This window comes from Sus scrofa, chromosome 12, assembly GCF_000003025.6.
Source record: "Sus scrofa isolate TJ Tabasco breed Duroc chromosome 12, Sscrofa11.1, whole genome shotgun sequence".
Classification (NCBI taxonomy): domain Eukaryota; kingdom Metazoa; phylum Chordata; class Mammalia; order Artiodactyla; family Suidae; genus Sus; species Sus scrofa.
Window position 1 is genome coordinate 21,395,661 of NC_010454.4, and position 22,555 is coordinate 21,418,215.

A 22,555-nucleotide genomic window follows, 5' to 3' on the forward strand; every position below is an offset into this window, starting at 1 on the left:
GGGAAGAAGAAAATACTCTTGATGTTCTCCTGTCTGAAGACTGTCATCTCTGGAGCCTGATAAGCATAAAATTCATAGCAGAGGCTGCTTACTGAGGAAGGCAGAGACTGGACCCATCAGGTGCCTATGGTGACCTCACCTGACCTTGCCTGTGAAATGAGGAGAGAGGTCTTTGTATTCTCTGTCATCTCGTCCCAGAATCTAGAGCGACAATGACTAATCCTAAATAAATTACACACGAAAAGTCTTGATGCCTTTTTTTTTTTTTTTTTTTTTTTTTGCTTTTACGGCTGCACCTGCAGCATATGGAAATTCCTTCCCAGGCTAGGGGTCGAATTAGAGCTACAGCTGCCGGCCTACGCCACAGCCACAGCCACACCAGATCCAAGCCATGTCTAGCTCTTGGCAACACTGGATCCTTAAGCCACTGAGCGAGGTCAGGGATTGAAACCGCATCCTCATGGATACTAGTTGGTTCATTTCCGCTGAGCCACAATGGGAACGCCTGCAATGGATCCTTGAGGGTTTTCCAAGCAAGGTAAAAGGTGAGGTTGTCTTGGCAGATGAGGAGGGCATTCTAGGTGGCAGAGACAATGACAACCACAGCAGGACACCACCGCCTCCCAGGCCCTCCCAGGGTGGGGGGAGTAACTAAACTAGGTGGCAGCGATCCAGGGGGGCATGTGGTCCCTCCTCATCGGGAAAACCACAAGGCTGCCTGGCAGTGAGTCATGGAAGGAGATGCCTGAGAAGCAGGTGACCGCTGGGCTGCACTGCCGTGCTGCCATGAACCTGCTACCTTCACGTGCTCAGCGGCTGTAAACACCAAGTCACTGTTTGGATGGCAATTATGCGAGTCTTTGAAGTCCAGGAATAAAATGTGAACTTCAGGGCCAAAGGGTAGGGTGATTAGATAACCCTAATAACTTAGAAAACACATTCTTTTTTTATGAGTTAGGAATATTTCAAAGGAACACTCACTAGACTCTAGGTGTAGATTTGGTGTAAATAAACAATACAAGAAAATGGAAAATATCCCTGGTGCGTCTGCAGGGCTATTTTTGTGGCCCGAGTGTTACCAAAACCACTATCATTAGTCAATGCTAAGTCCTCTCTTAATTGATCAGAATATTCACAAGGAAATGACCTCGTGTGGTGAGGGTCATGAGCACCGGCCAGGGTATATAAAGGGCCCAGGGCAGGAGGAGGACAGTCACACCTGAGAACCCTCCGCTCCTCTCACCAGCTCCACCCACCTCAGCCCCAGGCACCACCATGACCGGCTCCTGCTGCGCCCAGCCCTGCTGCCAGCGCGACCCCTGCTGCTGCCGCCCCGTGTCCTGCCAGACCACCGTGTGCCGCCCCGTGACCTGCGCGCCCCGCTACACGCGCTCCATCTGCGAGCCCTGCCGCCGCCCTGTCTGCTGCGACCCGTGCAGCCTGCAGGAGGGCTGCTGCCGCCCCATCACCTGCTGCCCCTCGTCCTGCCAGGCCGTGGTCTGCCGCCCGTGCTGCTGGGCCACCCCGTGCTGCCGGCCGGTGTCTGTGCAGTCCCCGTGCTGCCGCCCGCCCTGCTGCCAGCCCGCCCCCTGCCGCACCGTCTGCAGAACCTTCCCCTCTTGCTAAGAAAACTCCCTCATTCCCCCAACCTCCTGCAAAATGCCCACAGAGCCACACCCTGGAGCCTAAGCATCTATTCTGCATTTTATTCAGGTTGGAAGAAAACTAGTCATTTTTACATCTTACCGTCCGGGTGCATAAACAGATGTCCACCACCAGTCTGAGTCAAATTCCCAGGTGTCTTCATTAGCAGAAGACATCAAGGATCATAAATCCATCTTTAAAAGTCCCAGGAGTGGGCGATGTTGCAAAGCCATCCTGGATTCCAGAGACCACGCGACCTCCCCCCCTTCATCTTCCATAATATGCTGCTCACTTGTTTTCAATAAACTGATTTTTCCTGTAAACCCCCTTGCTACCCGATTCATTCTTCAGTGCATGGCTGTTAGTGTTCACAGATGAGCAGATGATGAAAACAGAGAGAAGGGGAGCACGAGGGAGACGGGAGAGGGACAGAGGGAGGAGCTAGGCATCTTGGTATCAGGCTTGGGAGGTGGTACAGGACCAGGAGGCTATCCTGGGATCACTCACATGGGTAGGAAATCTGAGCACATCAGGTCCTCTGTGGCCTGGCTTTTGCCCACAACTCCAGGGTCATGTCTCGACACCCCTACTGAGTTCTGCTTTAAGCCACACTGATCTTCTCTCAATAACGGGTATAAACCACCAAGTTCCATGTCTGTGCTTTTGTCATGGTCTTCATTTATTTGGAATATCCTTTCGCCCACCCCTTCCCTCTACCCTCTTCACCTACTCAACCCTGAGTCACTTCCAAGATTCAGCTTGATCCTCCCCAATAGCCCTGTCCTAAGCCCTCCACCACACAAACACACAGGCACATACATACGCACATGAACATGCATGCACACACGAGCGCAAACACACACACACACAAGCTAGGTTAGGTGCCCCCTAACATGTGCCAATAGCATCCTGTGCTTACTTCCCTCCCCCTCAGGCATTGCATTAAGATTATCTTCTCTGGCCACCTGTGAATTTATTTGCTCTGGTTCCCAGGTTTGAGCTCCATGTTTAGAATACAGCTGGTACTAGATTTCTCTCTATTGAATCAAAATAAATTAGAAGAGAATTGGCTTTATGGTAAGAATTCTAAAAGACAGATATTCACTTAAAGCAAAAACTTCAGCATCAGTATAACTTTTAGCTTTTCTGACCCTTGGGTTTCTTTATCTGTAAAATGGGAAAATTAATACTTAGCCATGTAGATGGCTGGATAAATGAAATAGCTTTGTTTCTATAAACTGCCTGGCACATAGTAAGCACCCAGACTGTTACAAAACCAGTCTTGGATCTGCTCACCCATGCACCGTAAAGCCAATCTGTTGACCCTGGGTGGTGGTGAAGGAGGTACAGAGTTTATTGCAAGGAATCCAATATGGCGCCATGCAAGGGGAATAGGAAGCTTACGCTCAAAAGATCTGAACTCCCCAATGGTTTTTAGGAAAGGGTCTTTTAGAGTCAAAGTGAGGGAGAGGGTGCAGAGTCAATGATTAGCTCAGGCTCAATTCTTTGGTTGATGGTAAGGTAACAGGTGATATTCTGGGAATTTTCTGGTCCCAACTGGTCTGTGGTCAGCATGCAGGCACGCAGTTAACGTCTTCCACCTGCTGGGGTTTTAGCAGCTGAAAAACAGTCAGAGGGTATGGCTCAGAATATTATCTATAGCCCTTGAGGAGGAACTAGAGGCCCTTGACTTTGTTTTATGGCTAAACAATTACTATTTTGTTTTGTTTGATTGTTTTCCTTTGTTTCTGCATTTTCTCACTTCTCTAATTTAATTCATTCTTTGGAACTCAGAGGAGGCCAAGGAGCCTAAAACGTTTCTACAAACAAGAAGCAGGCAGGGGACACAGGGGATTTGTCTCTGGGAAGACCCCGCAGGTCTTCCTCAGGTTGATGGCACCCCTTTTTGCACAGTTGACCATCACGCTATGAAACAGCCTCAAAATGTGTGCTATTTATTACATATCATGTCATTCTGAGCAGGAAAAGATTCAGGGGGAGGTTTTTCTTCAGGGTCGTCTACATCCAGGGGCAGAAACAAATTTCCTATTAAATATAATAAAAAAGGCAAAAAAAAAAAATCCTCAGATTGGGGCTGTCACAGGATGCGAGGGCTCTGCAGAGGCTCATCTACAAGTCCATAGGAAAGAGTCCTAGATGACAGAATTTATAAATAGGGGTTTCAGGACCAAAGAAGAACTGGGGATAGTTAACTTTTTTCCTTTAACCCTGAACCACCCCAAGGATTTAAATAACTCAAAGCTGTGAAAGACTCTAGAAGATTACTTGTTTAGTCTCTTGTGATTTTCAGCAGATAAATATTTAAACCACTTGGAAGAGACTTGTCTTTTTTTAATTCTAAAAATAAATCCCACCAGTTCCCTAAATTATGTAGGGTTTTTCTCTTTTCCAACTAAAATAGTTTCTCTTTTCCATTAATAATACCCATCTCTGGAGTTCCCGTTGTGGCTCAACGGAAACGAATCTGACTAGCATCCGTGAGGATGTAGGTTCGATCCCTGGCCTCGCTCAGTGGGTTAAGGATCCTGTTTTGCCCAAGGTGCGGCATAGGTTGCAAATGCAGCTTGGATCCAGTGTTGCTGTGGCTGTGGCGTAGGCCTGCAGCTGCAGCAGTGATTCGACCCCTAGCCTGGGAACTTCTGTATGTGGCAGGTGCAACCTTAAAAAAAAAAAAAGAGAGAGAGAGAGAGAGATCATTTTGGAGAACATGGAATGCATATTCTATTTTCAGAATTTTTTTAATGTCCTAACATCCAGTGGCCCCCAAACTAGTTCTTAACAGAACACAACTCATGAAACTATTAAGATAAGGGTGTGGCTTTTTCTGACCATCGGAAAAGTTCATCAACACCATCTTTTTTTTCCTTCTAATCACAAAACTCCCACAATTTAACACCACATTGGTTAGCATTTACTTGCTCCCACTCTAGTGATTTTGCTCTTGCAGAAGGTCTTGAATTTAAAGAAATGACTAAAAAAGCCCACGTCATCAAGACCAGGGACACATCTCTTATACAACAAATTTGGTCCATTAATGTGCTACAGCAAGGGAGACCACATCGCCTTAGGACCCCAGGACATCCCACCAAATGAACAGCTTTTATAAGATTTTGAGCAATGGTAGAGGAATTTAGGTAACATTACAAGAAATGGTGTCTGATAGAGTCAGAACAAATCAGGCCTTTATGCAAAAGGATTAACATCAAGAGTGGGCTTTCAGGAGTTCCCATGTGGTTCAGCAGGTTCAGGACCTCATGTTCACATTGCAGTGGCTCGGGTTCGATCCCTGGCCTGGGAACTTCTGCATGCTGCTGGTGCAGAAAAAAAAAAAAAAAACCTGGGCTGTGAAAAGGACTTAGTCACCTGAAACTAACATAACATCATAAGTCAACTCTACGCCAATGAAATTTTATTTTATTTTATTTTATTTGGAAAATAGCAAATTAAAAAAAAATTTTTAATTTAAAAAATTTTTAAAGTACTCAATGAAATTTACTACACTTATAATTGTACAACCATCATCACAAGCAAATTTCATGGCATTTCCATCCCGAACCCTCAATAAAATATATATATATAAAAGATTAAGAGCATTTAAAAAATAGAGGCTGGAGTTTCCATTGTGACTCAGCGGAAACAAATCTGACTAGCATCCATGAAGATGCAGGTTCAATCCCCTGCCTTGCTTGGAGGGTTAAGGATTCAGCATTGCCGTGAGCTGTAATGTAGGTCACAAAAGCGGCTCGGATCCTGTGTTTATGGCTGTGGTGTAGGCTGGCAGCTATAGCTCTGATTTGACCCCTAGCTTGGGAACCTCCACATGCCTTGGGTGCGGCCCTAAAAAAAAGACCAAAAAAATTTTTTTTAAATAAACTAATTGATTAAAAATAGAAGAAAAGAGAAGGACTTAGTGTCTTCTTTCTCTAGAAACCACAAGTTAAGGTAACTGGAGAATGTTGTCTGAAAATCTCTTACCTGAAACTCTGCCTCTGGGTTGAATATTGCAACTGCTTCTCTGTGTTACAGTGACCAAGCCCACTCCAGTCAATAGGATATTCGCTTCTTACTGACGTGACTTCAAACAGCAAAGTCTGGCAGTCTATGACTGTAGAACACAGGATTTCTTAGAACTATGCCTTTCTGTTAGCTAACAAAAGCAATGAGTTTACTGATATATTCCTATTCCTAATATCTGGATCTCTCTATATGTTCTTTTTTTTTTTTTTTTTTTTGGTCTTTTTAGGGCCACACCCTCGGCATATGGAGGTTTCCAGCCTAGGGGTCAAATTGGAGCTGTGGCCGCTGGCCTACACCACAGCAACACGGGATCCGAGCTGTGTCTGTGACCTACACTACAGCTCATGGCAACGCCAGATCTTGAACCCACTGAGCAAGGCCAGGGATCAAACCTGTGTCTTTATGGATGCTAGTTAGACTCACTTCTGCTGAGCCTCGATAGGAACTTTCTATATATTCTAAACCAAATAACAATACGCTAAGCTCCAAATCAAGCAAGCTCTGATTTTATTTCCCTAGATGAGAGAATGTTTGATAATGACTAGAACACATTCACTATTTTAAGGTGACTCAGAGTTGGAAAAAGACTGGGGCCATGCCTCAGCGTTTATACTTCACGGCAGACGTGTAGTATGGTTAAAGCTTTGCCACTCTTTTTTCTGTATGACTCTGGAGAAACCAATTTGGCCTCTGAAACCGGGGATGGGTCACAAACTCAAAAGCCTTTAAAGACCAGGGGTAGGGCGGACCAGAGAGAGCATACAAAATGACCACACCAAACAAAACACACTTCAGAGGCAAATTTGATCTGAGAGCCACCCACAACCCTTGGACAAGGTTCTTTTTTAACCTTTCTTCCTTCCACCTTGTACATTTATTTTCTATATGTCTATTTTTCTTAGCTGTGGCTGAAAAAAAAAACAAAAACAAAAAAACAAAGTTATCTTATCAGTCACAAGCACTTAGTTGCTCTTGTTTTTCCCGAGGCCAACTTCACACTTCATAAGCAATCAAAACCCTCAACCAACAAACCAAGCATCTCTACAGAAAGATAACTGGTTCCTTTAGAAATATTTTCAGGGAGTTCCCGTCATGGCTTCGTGGTTCCTGGTCATGGATCCTGACTAGGATCCATGAGGATGCAGGTTTGATCCCTGACCTTGCTCAGTGGGTTAAGGATCCAGGGCTGCCGTGAGCTGTGGTGCAGGTCGAAGACCTGGCTCAGATTCTGTGTTGCTGTGGCTATGCTGTAGGCTGGCAGCTATAGCTGTGATTTGACCCTGACCCAGGGACTTCCATATGCCTTGGGTGCAGCCCCAAAAAACCAAAATGAAAAAAGAAAGGAAGGAAGGAAGGAAGGAAAATATTTTCAATAGGTATTGTAGAACTCAGCAAAGTCCGTGCAAAGTCACACCTAGAAACAACAAATATTCCAATTTAAATGTTATTTCTCAGATTGCTCTCAAGGAGGACACTCATAAAGATACAATGTAAATAAAACTCTACTGAAGAAAAATTGTTCTCCTTTCATTGATTTCTTGCCTTTGTCTTGCCTTCCTAAAATCTGTAATTACTCTGTGATGAGAAATTGAGTACAGCCTTGTTTACTGAGTAAGTGTCCCCTAAGTCACTGTGAAGTTAGAAGCCAACCCTGGTCACTAAACAGTATCACTTCAGTGGCTTTAGTGGACATTCCCTTATAAACAGGGTGAAGCAGTCTGTGGTTTTACAGAAGCACTGGGCCATTCTTTCCATAGCAGAATCAGTACGCATCTCCTTTTATAAGCCATTGTGGTTTTTAGAAATTCTTTCTGCATTTCTCTGTTTATCAGAAACCAGGCTTCTGACTTCATCGACATTAGAGGGGCGGGCTTAGTCATGGACGGTGAACAAGAAGAAAGTGTGATGGTGGCAACACTGGATTCTTTAGCCTTTCAACTTGTCTCTCTGTCACATGACATGGTCTGCTCTGCAATGAGTAATTGCTCTGATGATATTAATCATTAAGTATTCATGCCAGGGGAAAAAGACAGGAAGGAAGGAAAGCTTCCTTCAGTGATGCTGGAATTGCTGCCTCAGCCTTTGGATCCACCAATCTGGGGTTCCTTCTCATTTCAGTGGACAACCACAACTCCAGGAAATGACCTTGTGTGGTGAGGGTCGTGAGCACCCGGCCAGGGTATATAAAGGGCCCAGGGCAGGAGGAGGACAGTCACACCTGAGAACCCTCCGCTCCTCTCACCAGCTCCACCCGCCTCAGCCCCAGGCACCACCATGACCGGCTCCTGCTGCGCCCAGCCCTGCTGCCAGCGCGACCCCTGCTGCTGCCGCCCCGTGTCCTGCCAGACCACCGTGTGCCGCCCCGTGACCTGCGCGCCCCGCTACACGCGCTCCATCTGCGAGCCCTGCCGCCGCCCTGTCTGCTGCGACCCGTGCAGCCTGCAGGAGGGCTGCTGCCGCCCCATCACCTGCTGCCCCTCGTCCTGCCAGGCCGTGGTCTGCCGCCCGTGCTGCTGGGCCACCCCGTGCTGCCGGCCGGTGTCTGTGCAGTCCCCGTGCTGCCGCCCGCCCTGCTGCCAGCCCGCCCCCTGCCGCACTGTCTGCAGGACCTTCCCCTCTTGCTGCTGAGCAGCCCTGCAAGATAGCTTCCCAGGTATTAAGACACACGAGCAAATCCTTCCCACACCCCCGCCCCATGCATGGGCTAAGTGACACCGCTTTTGCAACCTACCTGCCTTCAAACAACCAACAGCAACTATCCACTTTCCCACATAATTATGCAGCGAATCCTGGCCCTCTTTGACCGTCTTTAGACAAATTCCAGCTTTCAGCATTTGAATTCCTGGCTTGAAAAAAAAAAAAGAGTAAACAAAGATCAAAGTTGCTCTTGAATTGGAGCTCTATCCCACTGACTCATCATCACTTTGCTACTCTTTCAAGAGGGGATATTTTTTCCAGGATAATGTTATATTTTTAGGGCTTTGCACAGTGAATAATAAACTTTTATTTCTGGGAAGCAAATGTGTTTCTCTTTATTGTTTTTGGATCTTAAAAAGCTTATTTTTACCTTAAGTGATGATATGCAAAATCAGAAGAACCAAAAGAAGAAGGATTTTCCAAGGACTTTTTTTTTTTTTTTTTTTTTTTTTTTTTAGTTTTAAGAAAAATTCAGGCAAAGGGGCTATAATTTTAATAGCAATTCAGAACCTCTTATGTGAAGCACCTTCCTATTTCAAGCCATAGTTTTCCTGGGGAGGCTGAGGAAATGCACGTCTCTCTGATCCTGAACTTGACTAATGCCTCATCCTCACACAGGTGATGGGTTGGGGGTGGGAAGCCTAAGTCATGATCCCATTTGTTCCCCGATTTAGAAAACTGTGCAAGGATTCACATCCATGGATACCTGGAATTCCTAAGCACTGAAATGCCTGACCTGGAACAACCACTCACTATCCCATCTTTTCCTGGCTCCCTCCAGCCAAGCAGGGAGACAAGTAGTTTCTTTGGAACCCTTCTAACTTAGAACTCGAAATAATTTGACCAGTAAAGCCATGCCAAAGTGTGGATTTGTTTTTGTCATTAAACACTCTTAACCCTGGTCGGGAAACTAAGCGTCGTTGTTTTCCTGAGAAATAAATATTGACGTCCCAACATTCCATCTCCAAGTGATTTTGGAATGTGCTTCTTGTATGCTTGGCTGTGTCTACCTGCCCAGCCAGAGGCATCAAGCAAGGAAAGCTTTGTGAAGGCCCAGATCTTGATGGATTTTGTTCACTGCCGGATTCCCACTGTCCCACACCGTATATGGCACAGAGTATATAATCAAAAATTATTTGTTGAATGATTGCATGGATACGTTCTCAGGGGTGGAACAGAGAAAGACTTCATCTCACCCCAACTCTCACCTCCAGCTAGATACGTGCATTCTTACAATAAAGCCATCAGCTACCTCAGGAAGGAAAGTATTTTTCTTGAAATACGGTAAAGGCTTCTCAACAACTAGCCCCACTACGTTGAGAACTTTCACACTGTCGGTATGCGCACTATGGAGTTTGCTCTTAATTGAGTTTGATTGTTTACTGGTGCAGTTTACAAGTTCAATTTCTTTCTACATATTCTGGATCACCATGTTTCTAAAATTTAAAGAAATATTTTTTCCTTCTTACGACTGCACCATATGGAATTTTCCAGGCCAGGGGTCAAATCAGAGCTGCAGCTGAGGCCTATGCCATTGCCATGGCAACACCAGAGCGGTGCTGCCTCTGCAACCTACACAGCAGCCTCGGCAATGCCAGATCTTTAACCCCCTGAGAGAGGCCAGGGATTGAACCTGAATCCTCATGGAGACTACATGGCGTCCTGTACTCATTGAACCACAATGAGAACTCCAAAAAAATTTAAGTTTTTTTTGGTTTGTTTGTTTTGTCTTTCTAGGGCCACACCTGCGGCATATGAAGGTTCCCAGGCTAGGGGTCTAATCAGAGCTGTTGATGCCGGCTTTCACCACACCACAGCTCATGGCATTGCTGTATCCTTAACCCACTGAGCGAGGCCAGGGATCGAACCCACAACCTCATGGTTCCTAGTCCGATTCGTTAACCACTGAGCCATGATGGGAACTCCTTTTTAAAGTTATTTTTATAAATTCTCCACTACATCTGTTTTCCTCCTCTCAGAATTACCCCTGTGTGCCTTTGAGAGATTTGCCCCTCTTACAATATTTTCTCAGATGCAGAGAGAAATTTGCTTCATACTTCACAATACTTTCTCCAGCATTTGTTATTTGCAGACTTTTTAATGACCGTCATTTGGCCCCATGTGAGATGGTATCTCATTGTAGTTTTGATTCATATTTCTGTAATAATTAGTGATGGTGAGCATCTTTTCATGTGCCAGTTGGCTCTATGTATGTCTTCTTTGGATAAATATCTATTTAGGTCTTCTGCCCATTTTGTTGTTGTTGAGTTAAATGAGTTGTTTGTGTCTTTGGGAGATCAGCCCCTTATCAGTTGTATCATTCGCAAAGATTTACTCCCATTCTGTGGGTTCTCTTTTCATTTTTTTTTAAAGGTTTCCTTTGCTGTGCAAAAGATTTTGAGTTTACTTAGATCCCATTGGTTTATTTTTGTTTTTATTTTTATTCTAGGAGGTGGGTCAAAAAACATGTTGCTTAGATTTATGTCAAAGAGCATTCTGGGAGGTCCCGTCGTGGCGCAGTGGCTAACGAATCCGACTAGGAACCATGAGGTTGCGGGTTCAGTCCCTGCCCTTGCTCAGTGAGTTAAGGATCCAGCGTTGCTGTGAGCTGTGGTGTAGGTTGCAGACGCGGCTCGGATCCCGCGTTGCTATGGCTCTGGCATAGGCCGGTGGCTACAGCTCCGATTCAAACCCTAGCCTCCCACATGCCGAGGGAGCGGCCCAAGAAATAGCAAAAAAAAAAAAGCATTCTGCCTATGTTTTCCCTTAAGAGGTTCATAGTATCTGGCCTTACATTTAGGTCTTTAATCCATTTTGAGTTTATTTTTGTGTTAGATAATGTTTGAATTTCATTCTTTTACATGTAGCTGTCCAGTTTCCCCAGCACCACACACTGAAAAGACTATCTTTCCTCCACTGTATGTGCCTGCCTCCTTTGTCATAGATTAGTACTTGGGTTTATGTCTGGGCTTTCTATCCTGTTCCATTGATCTAGATTTCTGTTTCTGTGCCAGTACTGTTTTGATAACTGCAGGTTTGTAGTATAGTCTGAAGTCAGGAAGCCAGATTCCTCCAGTTCCATTTTTCTTTTTCAATATTGCTTTGGCTATTCAGGATCAAACCCACGTCATCAAGGATACTATGTCAGGTTCTTAACCCACTGAGCCACAGATTATTTTCCATTATAGGCTATTAGAAGAATTGGGTATAGTTTCCCCTGCTATACCATAGAATCTTGTTGTTTACCTATTTTATATATAGTAGTGTGTATATTTTAACCCTAAAGTTTCTAATTTATACTCCCCCACCAGTATAAATAGGTAGCCTGTGTCTCATAGGATTTTTATGAAGAATAAATTAATACATGTATTTCTTTTTGCATAATGCTTCAAATGTAGTTAGAACTCCATGATTCTGGCTATCATGAAGGTACTAAGTCATAAATAAATAGTAAAATTCACCATGGTTTGGAAAGATACAACTACGGAAATTAACGGCCATGTATCTAAGACAAAAAAAAAAAAAGCCAAACTCATATTAACAGAGAGTAGAACGGTGTTTTCCAGAGGCTGGGTTTATATTCCACATTTTACACATAAGGTAACAGAACTGATTTGCCTAAGGTCACAGACCTGGTTGGGTTGGAGCCAATAATTATGGGCTGTGAAGGGAAAAAGAGATTTGATTTCTTTTTAAAGTTACTATGGTGGTTTCCACCGGGAAGAGGAGGTCTTGGGGAGTTGCTTCATGGATGCAGAATTTCAGTTTTGCAGGATGAAAAGAGTTCTGGGGATGGATGGTGCTGACGGTGGCACAATATGAAGGTGCTTAACTATCACTGAGCTGCACACACAAACACGGTTAAGACAGTAAGTTTTCCCTTATATGCATTTCACCACAAAGGGGGGGGGGACCCTGCAGATAATAAGAGTTCTACTAAGATGCTTTCTTATAGCTTCCAAAAGTAAACTGGAAATTCTTTTAATGACAAACCATGACTTTTAAAATATCCCTAGAGTAGTTTTCTGAACTCATGCTGCCCAGGAAGCTCAGCAGTGGAAAAGGACACTCACAACTTGGGGAATTCATTTCCACTATTAGGAAGTCACCCTCGGAGCATGACAACTACTCTGCTATCAAAACATGAACAGGCAAAGCCATCGCTGAATTATAGATAATTGGAAACTTTGAAGTTACCCTCATTAAGTTCCTACTTGAGCCATAAATAGCAAAAGACAACGAGTCTTCACTAAATAAGGAAAACAAATGGTCTTTTATGAGTTGCTGAGCATCAGAAAAAAATGTTAGAGAACTTACTGACTTGCCAAACCCAATCGAAAAGAATAAACAAAAATCAGGAATGACCTTGTGTGGTGAGAGTCGTGAGCACCTGGCCAGGGTATATAAAGGGCCCAGGGCAGGAGGAGGACAGTCACACCTGAGAACCCTCCGCTCCTCTCACCAGCTCTACTCGCCTCAGCCCCAGGCACCACCATGACCGGCTCCTGCTGCGCCCAGCCCTGCTGCCAGCGCGACCCCTGCTGCTGCCGCCCCGTGTCCTGCCAGACCACCGTGTGCCGCCCCGTGACCTGCGCGCCCCGCTACACGCGCTCCATCTGCGAGCCCTGCCGCCGCCCTGTCTGCTGCGACCCGTGCAGCCTGCAGGAGGGATGCTGCCGCCCCATCACCTGCTGCCCCTCGTCTTGCCAGGCCGTGGTCTGCCGCCCGTGCTGCTGGGCCACCCCGTGCTGCCGGCCGGTGTCTGTGCAGTCCCCGTGCTGCCGCCCGCCCTGCTGCCAGCCCGCTCCCTGCCGCACTGTCTGCAGGACCTTCCCCTCTTGCTGCTGAGCAGCACATCCCAGGCGGCATCACCACTAAGGTCCCTCCGTAGGTCCCCGGTCCATCCTGCTGTCCCACAGCTTCGCAGCCCAACGATATGGGGTTAGTTGGTTGGTTTTTTGAGAAGCCCACTCCTCGTCTCTTCGAACTTGCTCATAGGGAGAAACCGAAGACACTTTTCAAACTAATTACTGAGAAAGCATATCCTGCCCTCTCAACACCCAGCTTGCCCCTGTATCATGTTGCTGCTTTTCTAATAAACTTAGCACTCCCAGCATAAAAATCATGGTCTTGGTCATTTTTCCTTTCAATAGATTCTATTTTGTCCAGAGATATTCAAAGCAAGATGTGAAAGAATCCTCTTTTTTGAAAAAAAAAAAAAAAAAAAAAAAAAAAAACTATTGAAGCAGAGTTGATTTACAATGTTGTGCTAATGTCTTTGGCACAGCAGAGTGATTCAGTTATACACACATATATATATGTGTGTGTGTGTGTATACACATTCTTTTTCATATTCTTTTCCATTAAGGTTTATTACAGGATATTGAATACATTATTAGAGGGTATTGAATACAGCAGAACCTTGTCATTTATCTATTTTACATACAGTAATTTGTAGCTGCCATCCCCAAGTCCTGATTTATCCCTCCCTGCCTCCTTTCCCCTTTGATAACCATTCGTTTGTTTTCTTATGTCTGTGAGTCTGTTTCTATTTTATAAATAAGTTCATCTGTGTCATAGTTCAGATTCCATATTGTAATAATCCTCTTCAATTGTTCTTGAAAATAACTTAAGTCTGGGTGGTGTCCTTATTACCACAAATGGCACGTACAGGGAACAGTAGCAGAGTAAGCAAGGGGCACCTGCCTGGCTCTAATATCCTCACCATATAGCGTCACTTGTGCCCAGAGTTCTAGACACATGGCAGGTACCTAAGAAATGTCCCTCAACGGTGGCCAGGAAGGAGTCCGAGTGCTCATTTGCTGAATTCACACATTTTAAGCCCAGTAGGTGAGAGGGGGAAGAACGCTTGGGTGGGCATCTAGCCAGTCACTGTATCTTGAAGCCAAAGAACAAGAAGTAATGAAAGTTCATATAAGTTTCTTACCAATATAATTATAATGCAGTCGTAATCACTGATGTTCAGAAAAGACCCGGGAGGATGCAAGCCCCCCAACCTTAAGCCTTTAAGCCAAACACGTCCTCTTGGTAGGATCGATACGTGTTCCTCTGCCCAGGAACTTGTACTCTCTGACCAAGTACAACTGCCTCCTCTGATAATGCGCTCCCTTCTGTGTGTACAGGTCTCCTTGTGATTCTGAATGTTATTTGCAATGTCAGCTTGTGTAGATATTCAATCTATACTGGCTTTCAAGGGCTGCTCAGCTTTGTGCACAGGAATTGGGCTTTGATGGCATTTTGCAAGCAAACTAATCAATCACTATCCATCTACACATATGTATTGAACATCTATTATGAATAAGACACTGAGTTGACCACCCTGAGGAAATACAAAGGAAGAAAAGCGGGTCCCTGCTGCAAATGATTATAATCTACTCATGGAGATGAGATATACATAAGAAATAAGGCAAGTAGCAGATAATTGAAGCAATATAAATATAAAGGAAGTACCCGAAATGGTTAAACATAGTTAAACAGGGAGCTGCTGTAGAGCACGGAGAACTCTACCCAATATTCTGTGATAATCTATGTGGGAAAAGAATCTGAAAGAAAGTGGATGTGTGTACATGTATAACTGAATCATTTTGTGGCACAGCAGAAATTATCACAACATTGTAAATCAACTATACTTCAATAAAGCCTTAAAAATGCAAAAAAAAAAAAAAGCTGAAGATTGCAAAGCTAATAGGAAACCTCATGCAATTGTCCTGTCATTTTTATTTTTTATTTTTTTGTCCTTTTAGGGCTGCACCAGCAGCACATGGAGGTTCCCAGGTTAGGGGTCCAATTGGAGCTGTAGCTGCTGGCCCACACCACAGCCATAGCAATGCCAGATCCAAGCCATGTCTGTAACCTACCCCACAGCTCACTGCAGTACCGACTGAATCCTTAACCCACTAAGTGAGGCCAAGGATCGAATCTGAGACCTCATAGTCACAAGTCGGATTCGTTTCTGCTGAGCCACAATGGGAACTCCAAATAGAGGAAGCTTTATATCTTCCTTCAAGATATTTTCATTTTATGTTATTAGTGAAACTCTCACTGCATAATCTTATTTAATATGGTGACTGAGCAGAAAACTGGCTGCCGGCCATATCAGATACATTCATCTTTGTTCTAAATTCAAACTTTAGAGTTTATATGGCACCAATGTAACATGACCTATTAAAATATATTTACTAACAAATCCAGAGTTCCTGTCATGGCGAAGGAGAAACAAATCTGACTAGGAACCATGAGGTTGCAAGTTCGATCCTTGGCCTCACTCAGTAGGTTAAGGATCTGATGTTGCCATGAGCTGTGGTATAGTTCACAGAAGCAGCTCAGATCTGGTGTGGCTATGGTGTAGGCTGGTGGCTACAGCTCCAACTGGACCCCTAGCCTGGGAACCTCCATATGCCACGGGTGCAGCCTTAAACAACAAAAAGTCCGAACCCCCCCCCCCAAAAAAATACAAGACACTTACTAAGCGCCAGGCACTGTTCTTAGTGCTTGACATTTATGAGCTCATTTTATCCTCACAACAGCCTTGACATATTTCTATTATTAGCCCTCAAGGCTCAAGGACACATAGTAAGTGGCAAAATTTTCAATGAGTGTTGTCTGGTTTCAGGATAAGTGGCTTTAGAAAATAGCATATGACTTGCCACCAGTGTCAAATCATAGAGCTCAGTGACATGAATTATTCAGACATGACCCATGTATTTTCTTCCTGGAAATGAAACTTGGTTATGGAGTAGGATGAGTATCTTAGACTGAATAAGCACCAGCATTGCTTACTGAAGCACTTGTGGCTATTTTGGGGGCTATTTGTAAAGAGGAAGGAAAAATCTTTTAAGAATAATTTTGGATTAGAAGTATTTGGAGTAGAGAAATTAGTCTTCTTAACTGAGGTTATCCTCCAAAGAGGTTCTCTTTGCACAAAATATGATCATTATGAAGACACCCCACCCCCAGCATTGGGAAACACTGATTAAGAGATGATGTGCCTTCAAATGAACCTATCTACAGAAAAAAAAAAATCAAAAACAAAAACTCATGGACATGGAGAAAAGACTTGTGGTTGCTAAGGTGGGGTGGGGGAGGGAATGGGATGGACTGGGAGTTTGGGGTTGGTAGATGCAAACTATTGCATTTAGAGTGGGTAAGCAATGAGATCCTGCTGTATAGAATAAGGAACTATATCTAGCCACTTGTGATGGAAAATGATGGAGGATAATGTGAGAAAAAGAATATATATATATATATATATATATATATATGTATCTGGATCGGGTTGCTGTACAGCAACAGAACATTGTGAATCAACTACAACAAAACAATTTTAAAAAGCTATTTCATATAAAAAAAGAGACAATCTGACTTGAGCAAATCATAAGCAACAAAAGCAAAAATCAACAAGTGGGACTCTCAAACTACAAAGCATCTACACAGCAAAAGAAATGACCAACAAAATGAAAAGGCAACCTACCAAATGGGAAAAAATATTCTCAAACTATATCTGATAAGCAGTTAATATCCAAAGAATATAAGGAACTCCTACAACTAAACAGCAACAAAACAAAAAACCAATTCACTTTAAAAATATCAGAGGATTGGCGTTCCCATCATGGCTCAGTGGAAATGAATCTGACTAGTATCCATGAGGACGCAGGTTCGATCCCTGGCCTCCAGTTTGATCCCTGGCTGTGGTGTAGGTCACAGATGCGGCTCAGATCCTGCATTGCTGTGTCTGTGGTGTAGACTGGCTGCTATAGCTATGATTAGACCCCTAGCTTGGGAACCTCCATATGCTGAGATGCAGCCCTAAAAAGACAAAAAAAAAAAAAAAGAGAGAGAGAGATAGAAGAAAAAATAAAAAGAATAATGATTAAAAAAAAAAAAGAAATATCAGATTTGTAGACTTTTTTTTTCAAAGAAGACATAGGGGTGGTCAAGAAGCATAGGAAAAGGTGTTCAGCATCATTAATCACCAGGGAAATGCAAATCAAAACCATAATGTGATAGCACCTCACACCTCTTAAAATGGATATTATCAAAAAGACGAGATAATAAATGTTGGAAAGGATGTGGAGAAAAGGGAATTGTCCTACATGTTGGTGGGAATGTATATTGGTACAACCACTATACATGCACCCCAATCTTCATTGCAGCACTATTTACAATAGCCAAGACATGGAAGCATCCTAAATGTCCATCTACAGAGGAATGGATAAAGAAACTGTGGTACATATATACAATGGAATATTACTCAGCCATAAAAAAGAATGAAATCATGTCATTTGCAGACAAGAATGGACCTAGAGATTATTATGCTTTAGCATAATTATACTTCATTTATGAAGTATGTCAGACAGAGAAAGACAAATATCATGTGTTACCATTTATACGTGGAATCTAAGGAGGGATATAAGTGAACTTATTTATAAACAGAAATAGACTCACAGACTTTGAAAACAAACTTAGACTTACCAAAGAGAAAAGGTAGGGGGTGGGGAGGCATGGATTGGGAGTGTGGGATTGGCATATGCACTCTCTTGTCTAGGGAATGGATGAAGCTTGGTACACTGTTGGTAGGGATGTAAATTGGTATGGCTACTAAGGAATATATGGAAGGTCTTCAAAAAATTAAAAATAGAACTACCCTATGATCTAGCAATCCCACTGAAAGGAGATGAAATCATTATTTCTAAAAGCTATCTGCCCTCCCGTGTTCATTACAGCGTTGTGCATAACAGGCAAGACATTGAAACAACATAAATGTCCCAACACAGATGAACGGACAAATAAAATGTTTTCTATATATAATTTAGCCATCCGAAGAAGCCTCTGGGACAACATGGATGGACCTTGAAGGCATTAGGCTAAATGAAGTAAGTCAGAAAGAGAAAGACAAATATTGTATGACCTCCCTTATAGGTGGAATCAAAAATATCAAACTCAGAGTAACGGAGTAGAAAGGGCCTGAGGGGTAGGAGAGACGGGGAGATGCTGGCCAAAGGATAAAAACTTTCAGTTATAAGATGAATACATTCTGATGTAGGTCATGGTGACTCTAGGAAATAATACTGCAGTTGACCTTGCACGCTTGGGGGTTGGGGCCCTGATCCTCTGCACAGTCAAAACTCTGAGTATAACTTAGACTCTATCCTCCATGGTCAAGGCTCCATTTCCATGGTTCCTCTCTATTTGCATTCCCTCCATATCTATGATGACACCAACCACTGTCTGTGTGGTACCGGAGCATTTACTATTGAAAAAAATCTGCCTATAAGTGAAAAAATATCTGCTGATAAGTGGGTTCATGCAGTTCAAACCCATGCTGTTCAAGGGTCAGCTGTATACTGTATACTTGAAACGTGCTATGAGAATAGATTTTTAATGCTCTCATCATAACAACAACAAAAGGATAATTAATTCAGGCGAGGGACATATTAACTAACCTTATTGTGGTCAACATTTTGCCATGTATTAACCTGACCAAGCACACCTTAAACATTACCCACCATGCTATGTCAATTATGTCTCAATGAAGCTGGGAAAAAGGGAAAAAAGAGCAGAAGATACAAGCTTTTATTTAGGTTCTGGTTTCTGCTTTGAAAAAAATCATGAGGGAGTTCCTGCGGCGGCACAGTGGAAATGAATCTGACTAGGATCCATGAGAATGAGGGTTTGATCCCTGGCCTCGCTCAGTGGGTTAAGGATCCGGCGTTGCCGTGAGCTGTGGTATAGGTCGAAGAGGTGGCTCAGATTCTGCACTGCAGCGGCTCTGTTCGTAGGCTGGCAGCGGCAGCTCTGATTTGACCTGTAGCCTGGGAACTACCATATGCCCTAAAAAGCAAAAAAAAAAAAAAAAAGAAAAGAAAAAAGAAAAAAAATCACGAGTGTCCATGGACCACAGAGAGACAGAGTTAAGAGTCTTCCTCAATGAGGTTCTGCTTTATTTCTTCCTCCTCTGTTTCCCCAGTTGTGACTCTATGTTCAGTCAATTTACATGACTTTAAAGTTTTGAAATTATGTTTGAAATTCCGTTGAGGGAGCTTTAGCTTCTGGGGCCTGCAGCACATTCTTTTAAATAATGCGAATGATTCTAAAGTGATCCAAACGCTGGTCTGGTGAATAATCAGGAGAGTAAAGCTGAAAGAAGGAGACCATTTCTGTTTCCCCCAGGCAATTCCTCAACTGCCCGTGGCAATGATGCCCAAGGAAGCCTGTCCAGCAGTCACACTTCCAGCTGTGCCATCACGGAACAGCTGCATAGCCTCTCCACCCACCCCTCTCTGCACAGGGTATATGTTTTCCATGTTTGTTGGAAAAAACCTCCATCCTGTCATTTTCTGGTTGGAGCATCCATGTCAAGAGATACGAAGAAAAAAAAAAAAATTCTCATTACATGATTCTTTACAAGGAAGGCAAGTTAAAAAAAAAAAAAAGTCATGCCTTGGAGATATAATCAGCACTCTGTGACCAGAAAGGCCAGAATTGCCACAACCTGAACTGGAAAAAAAGAAAAGAAAAAAAAAAAAAATGAAACGGAGAGCAGTCTTGGATTTTTTAATTCTAATACTTAACTTGGTTTATAAAAGTAAATTTTTTCTTTTCCAATACAAGCATATGAGCTGCGGGCTTATTCAGGGCATGTACATTTCATTTATCAGGTTGAAACTGAAAACACCTCTGACTCGAACCTAGGGAGAACCCCGATTGGGACTTGAACCCGGGGTTTTTTAAATTAGAATCACTCACCCAGTGTCTGGACTTAACTGAGGTTCAGGTTCTTTGTGGTTCGGCCCAGAAGGAATTCAGTAAGAGAGAATATGATAGGCGAGAGATAGATTTATTAAGATAGGACGCCTGTGAGACAGACAAGCAGGCAGGCTAGGAAGCTCTGCCCGGAGGATGAGGTGGGCTACATTTTTATAATCCAAGGAAAGAGGGGAGGGAGAAAAGAGCTCCCTTGGCACCTGGTAAGACGTCAGACTAGGACTGTCAAGCCGCTTATTCAAATCAGCAGAAAGGTGGTGGCATATGCTAAAATATGTTGAATCGGCTCTGGATTCCATATATGAGGGTCCCCTACTCTGGAATGTCATCTTTCTCTTAAACTCCTGTCCTTGGTCCTAAGGATCATTATCTTGTGAACTTGAATACAGGTCTCATTTTATCTTTTACTTAATGTCCTGAGGCCTATCTCGTGCTTTTATTTATGGTTTTATAGTGAAGCAAGCCTGCTTCATTCCACCACGTTCTGCTGGCTTTCTTGAGGGACCATGAACTTACATTGGTCTCCCCAAGGTCCCTAAGTTTCCCTGTCTATGGTCCCCTTCTGGGACTTCTACAAGACCTGTGTAACTATCCTATGCCACCCCATTCAAAGCGATATCCACACCCGTCTGACTCGCAGGTAGGCTTTTCAGGGGATTTTTGGGGGTGATGGATAGGAAGTAGTCAGGGCTCTAGAAACCCCCTTGTGTGTAATTTCTGCAAATACTGCAGCTCATGTAGGACCATTTTGGCCAGGGTTTGTCACACGCCATCTACTCAAAATAAGCATCAAGAGCTGTCATCACCCCCAAATGGCCCCAAATACTTAGATTTTGATGATGAACGGCATGAATACATTCATAGGGAGGAAGCAGAAAATGTGCTTTAACGAGACCATGAGTATGTCACCAGCAATGCAGCCACGAGTCAAAACAAGTTTCTACTTAATTGGCCAAAAGATAAACAAGAGGGGTTCATGAGCACCGGGCCAGGTATATAAAGGGCCTGGGGCAGGAGGAGGACAGTCACACCTGAGAACCCTCCGCTCCTCTCACCAGCTCCACCCACCTCAGCCCCAGGCACCACCATGACCGGCTCCTGCTGCGCCCAGCCCTGCTGCCAGCGCGACCCCTGCTGCTGCCGCCCCGTGTCCTGCCAGACCACCGTGTGCCGCCCCGTGACCTGCGCGCCCCGCTACACGCGCTCCATCTGCGAGCCCTGCCGCCGCCCTGTCTGCTGCGACCCGTGCAGCCTGCAGGAGGGATGCTGCCGCCCCATCACCTGCTGCCCCTCGTCTTGCCAGGCCGTGGTCTGCCGCCCGTGCTGCTGGGCCACCCCGTGCTGCCGGCCGGTGTCTGTGCAGTCCCCGTGCTGCCGCCCGCCCTGCTGCCAGCCCGCCCCCTGCCGCACTGTCTGCAGGACCTTCCCCTCTTGCTGCTGAGCCACGCACGGACTGCCAGGAGCAAACAACCAACCTTCTGAAAAAGTTCTACTCTCATTTCTCTACCTGACAAACTTCTTGCCCTGAACCATCAAGACCCCAAATCAACCAGGAGTTGAAAAGGATCCAGATTCACCCATTAAGCCTTGGGCTGTTCTCAAGGAACAGCAACAACTTCTTCTTCCCCTCTGAGATCTTAAGTCTTGCAGCATGATCGTTTTCTAATAAACTTCTCTTTTTTTGGCCTGGCAACCACAGCTTTGGTTTTACTTATTTATTCTCATTTTTTTTTTTCATTAAACGTAGACCTAATAAAAATGCACTGATTGTCTACCATCTGTGAGCCATAGACTGTATGGTACACAACAGAATTTAAAATTGAGTTTAAAATGTTCCCCTGTCCAAGAAACTCCTAGGGAGATGAATCAAATTCACAACAACTCACCTACAGATCAGAGTATGGAGGGAGTTCCCACCGTGGCTCAGCAGAAACGAATCTGGACGAGTATCCATGAGGACGCAGGTTCCATCCCTGGCCTTCCTCAGTGGGTTAAGGATCCAGCATTGCTGTGAGCTGTGGTGTAGGTCACAGATGCAGCTCAGATCTTGTGTTACTGTGGCTGTGGTGTAGGTCTCAAATGCAGCTCGGATCTCGTGTTACTGTGGCTGTGGTGTAGGCCGACAGCTACAGCTCTGATTCCACCCCTAGCGTGGGAACCTCCATATGCTGTGGCTGTGGCTCTAAAAAGACCAAAAAAAAAAAAAAAAAATTAGAGTATGGAAAAAAAATACAACACATGGTCTGGTGTCCACAGAGAAGTTGCTATTCATTAGGGAGAACAAAAAAGATTGAAAGAAGCTAACAGTTCATGGGGCTTAAGATTAAATGTGCAGATTTGTTGGGAAGACGGCATTCTTAATCATGGAAATGGTATGCACAAACGTACATGG

General features: G+C 44.2%; 3 protein-coding genes and 1 long non-coding RNA gene across 4 annotated transcripts; 3 read left to right on the top strand and 1 right to left on the bottom strand.

The window, feature by feature from the left end:
- Nucleotides 1,225-8,544, top strand: LOC102163700 (keratin-associated protein 2-4). Its single transcript, XM_005668838.3, has 2 exons — nucleotides 1,225-1,589; nucleotides 8,271-8,544. The coding sequence occupies exons 1-2, from the start codon at nucleotides 1,276-1,278 to the stop codon at nucleotides 8,308-8,310; spliced, it is 354 nt and encodes a 117-aa protein (XP_005668895.2). The 5' UTR covers nucleotides 1,225-1,275; the 3' UTR covers nucleotides 8,311-8,544.
- LOC110256007 lies at nucleotides 3,092-8,536 on the bottom strand. Its single transcript, XR_002337108.1, has 3 exons — nucleotides 8,414-8,536; nucleotides 5,641-5,770; nucleotides 3,092-3,263 (listed from the first exon to the last, which is right to left on the bottom strand). It is a non-coding gene; the product is annotated as an uncharacterized LOC110256007 (long non-coding RNA).
- On the top strand, nucleotides 7,883-21,861 carry LOC100518930 (keratin-associated protein 2-4). Its single transcript, XM_021067007.1, has 2 exons — nucleotides 7,883-8,297; nucleotides 21,592-21,861. The coding sequence occupies exons 1-2, from the start codon at nucleotides 7,957-7,959 to the stop codon at nucleotides 21,602-21,604; spliced, it is 354 nt and encodes a 117-aa protein (XP_020922666.1). The 5' UTR covers nucleotides 7,883-7,956; the 3' UTR covers nucleotides 21,605-21,861.
- On the top strand, nucleotides 12,798-13,501 carry LOC106504189 (keratin-associated protein 2-4-like). The gene has a single exon (XM_021067008.1). The coding sequence runs from the start codon at nucleotides 12,874-12,876 to the stop codon at nucleotides 13,225-13,227; it is 354 nt and encodes a 117-aa protein (XP_020922667.1). The 5' UTR covers nucleotides 12,798-12,873; the 3' UTR covers nucleotides 13,228-13,501.

Coding starts and splice junctions, on each gene's coding strand:
- LOC102163700 (XM_005668838.3), top strand. CDS start 1,276: ATGACCGGCTCCTGCTGCGCCCAGCCCTGCTGCCAGCGCGACCCCTGC. Junction 1,590..8,270: donor CCCTGCTGCCAGCCCGCCCC/CTGCCGCACCGT, acceptor CCAGCCCGCCCC/CTGCCGCACTGTCTGCAGGA.
- LOC100518930 (XM_021067007.1), top strand. CDS start 7,957: ATGACCGGCTCCTGCTGCGCCCAGCCCTGCTGCCAGCGCGACCCCTGC.
- LOC106504189 (XM_021067008.1), top strand. CDS start 12,874: ATGACCGGCTCCTGCTGCGCCCAGCCCTGCTGCCAGCGCGACCCCTGC.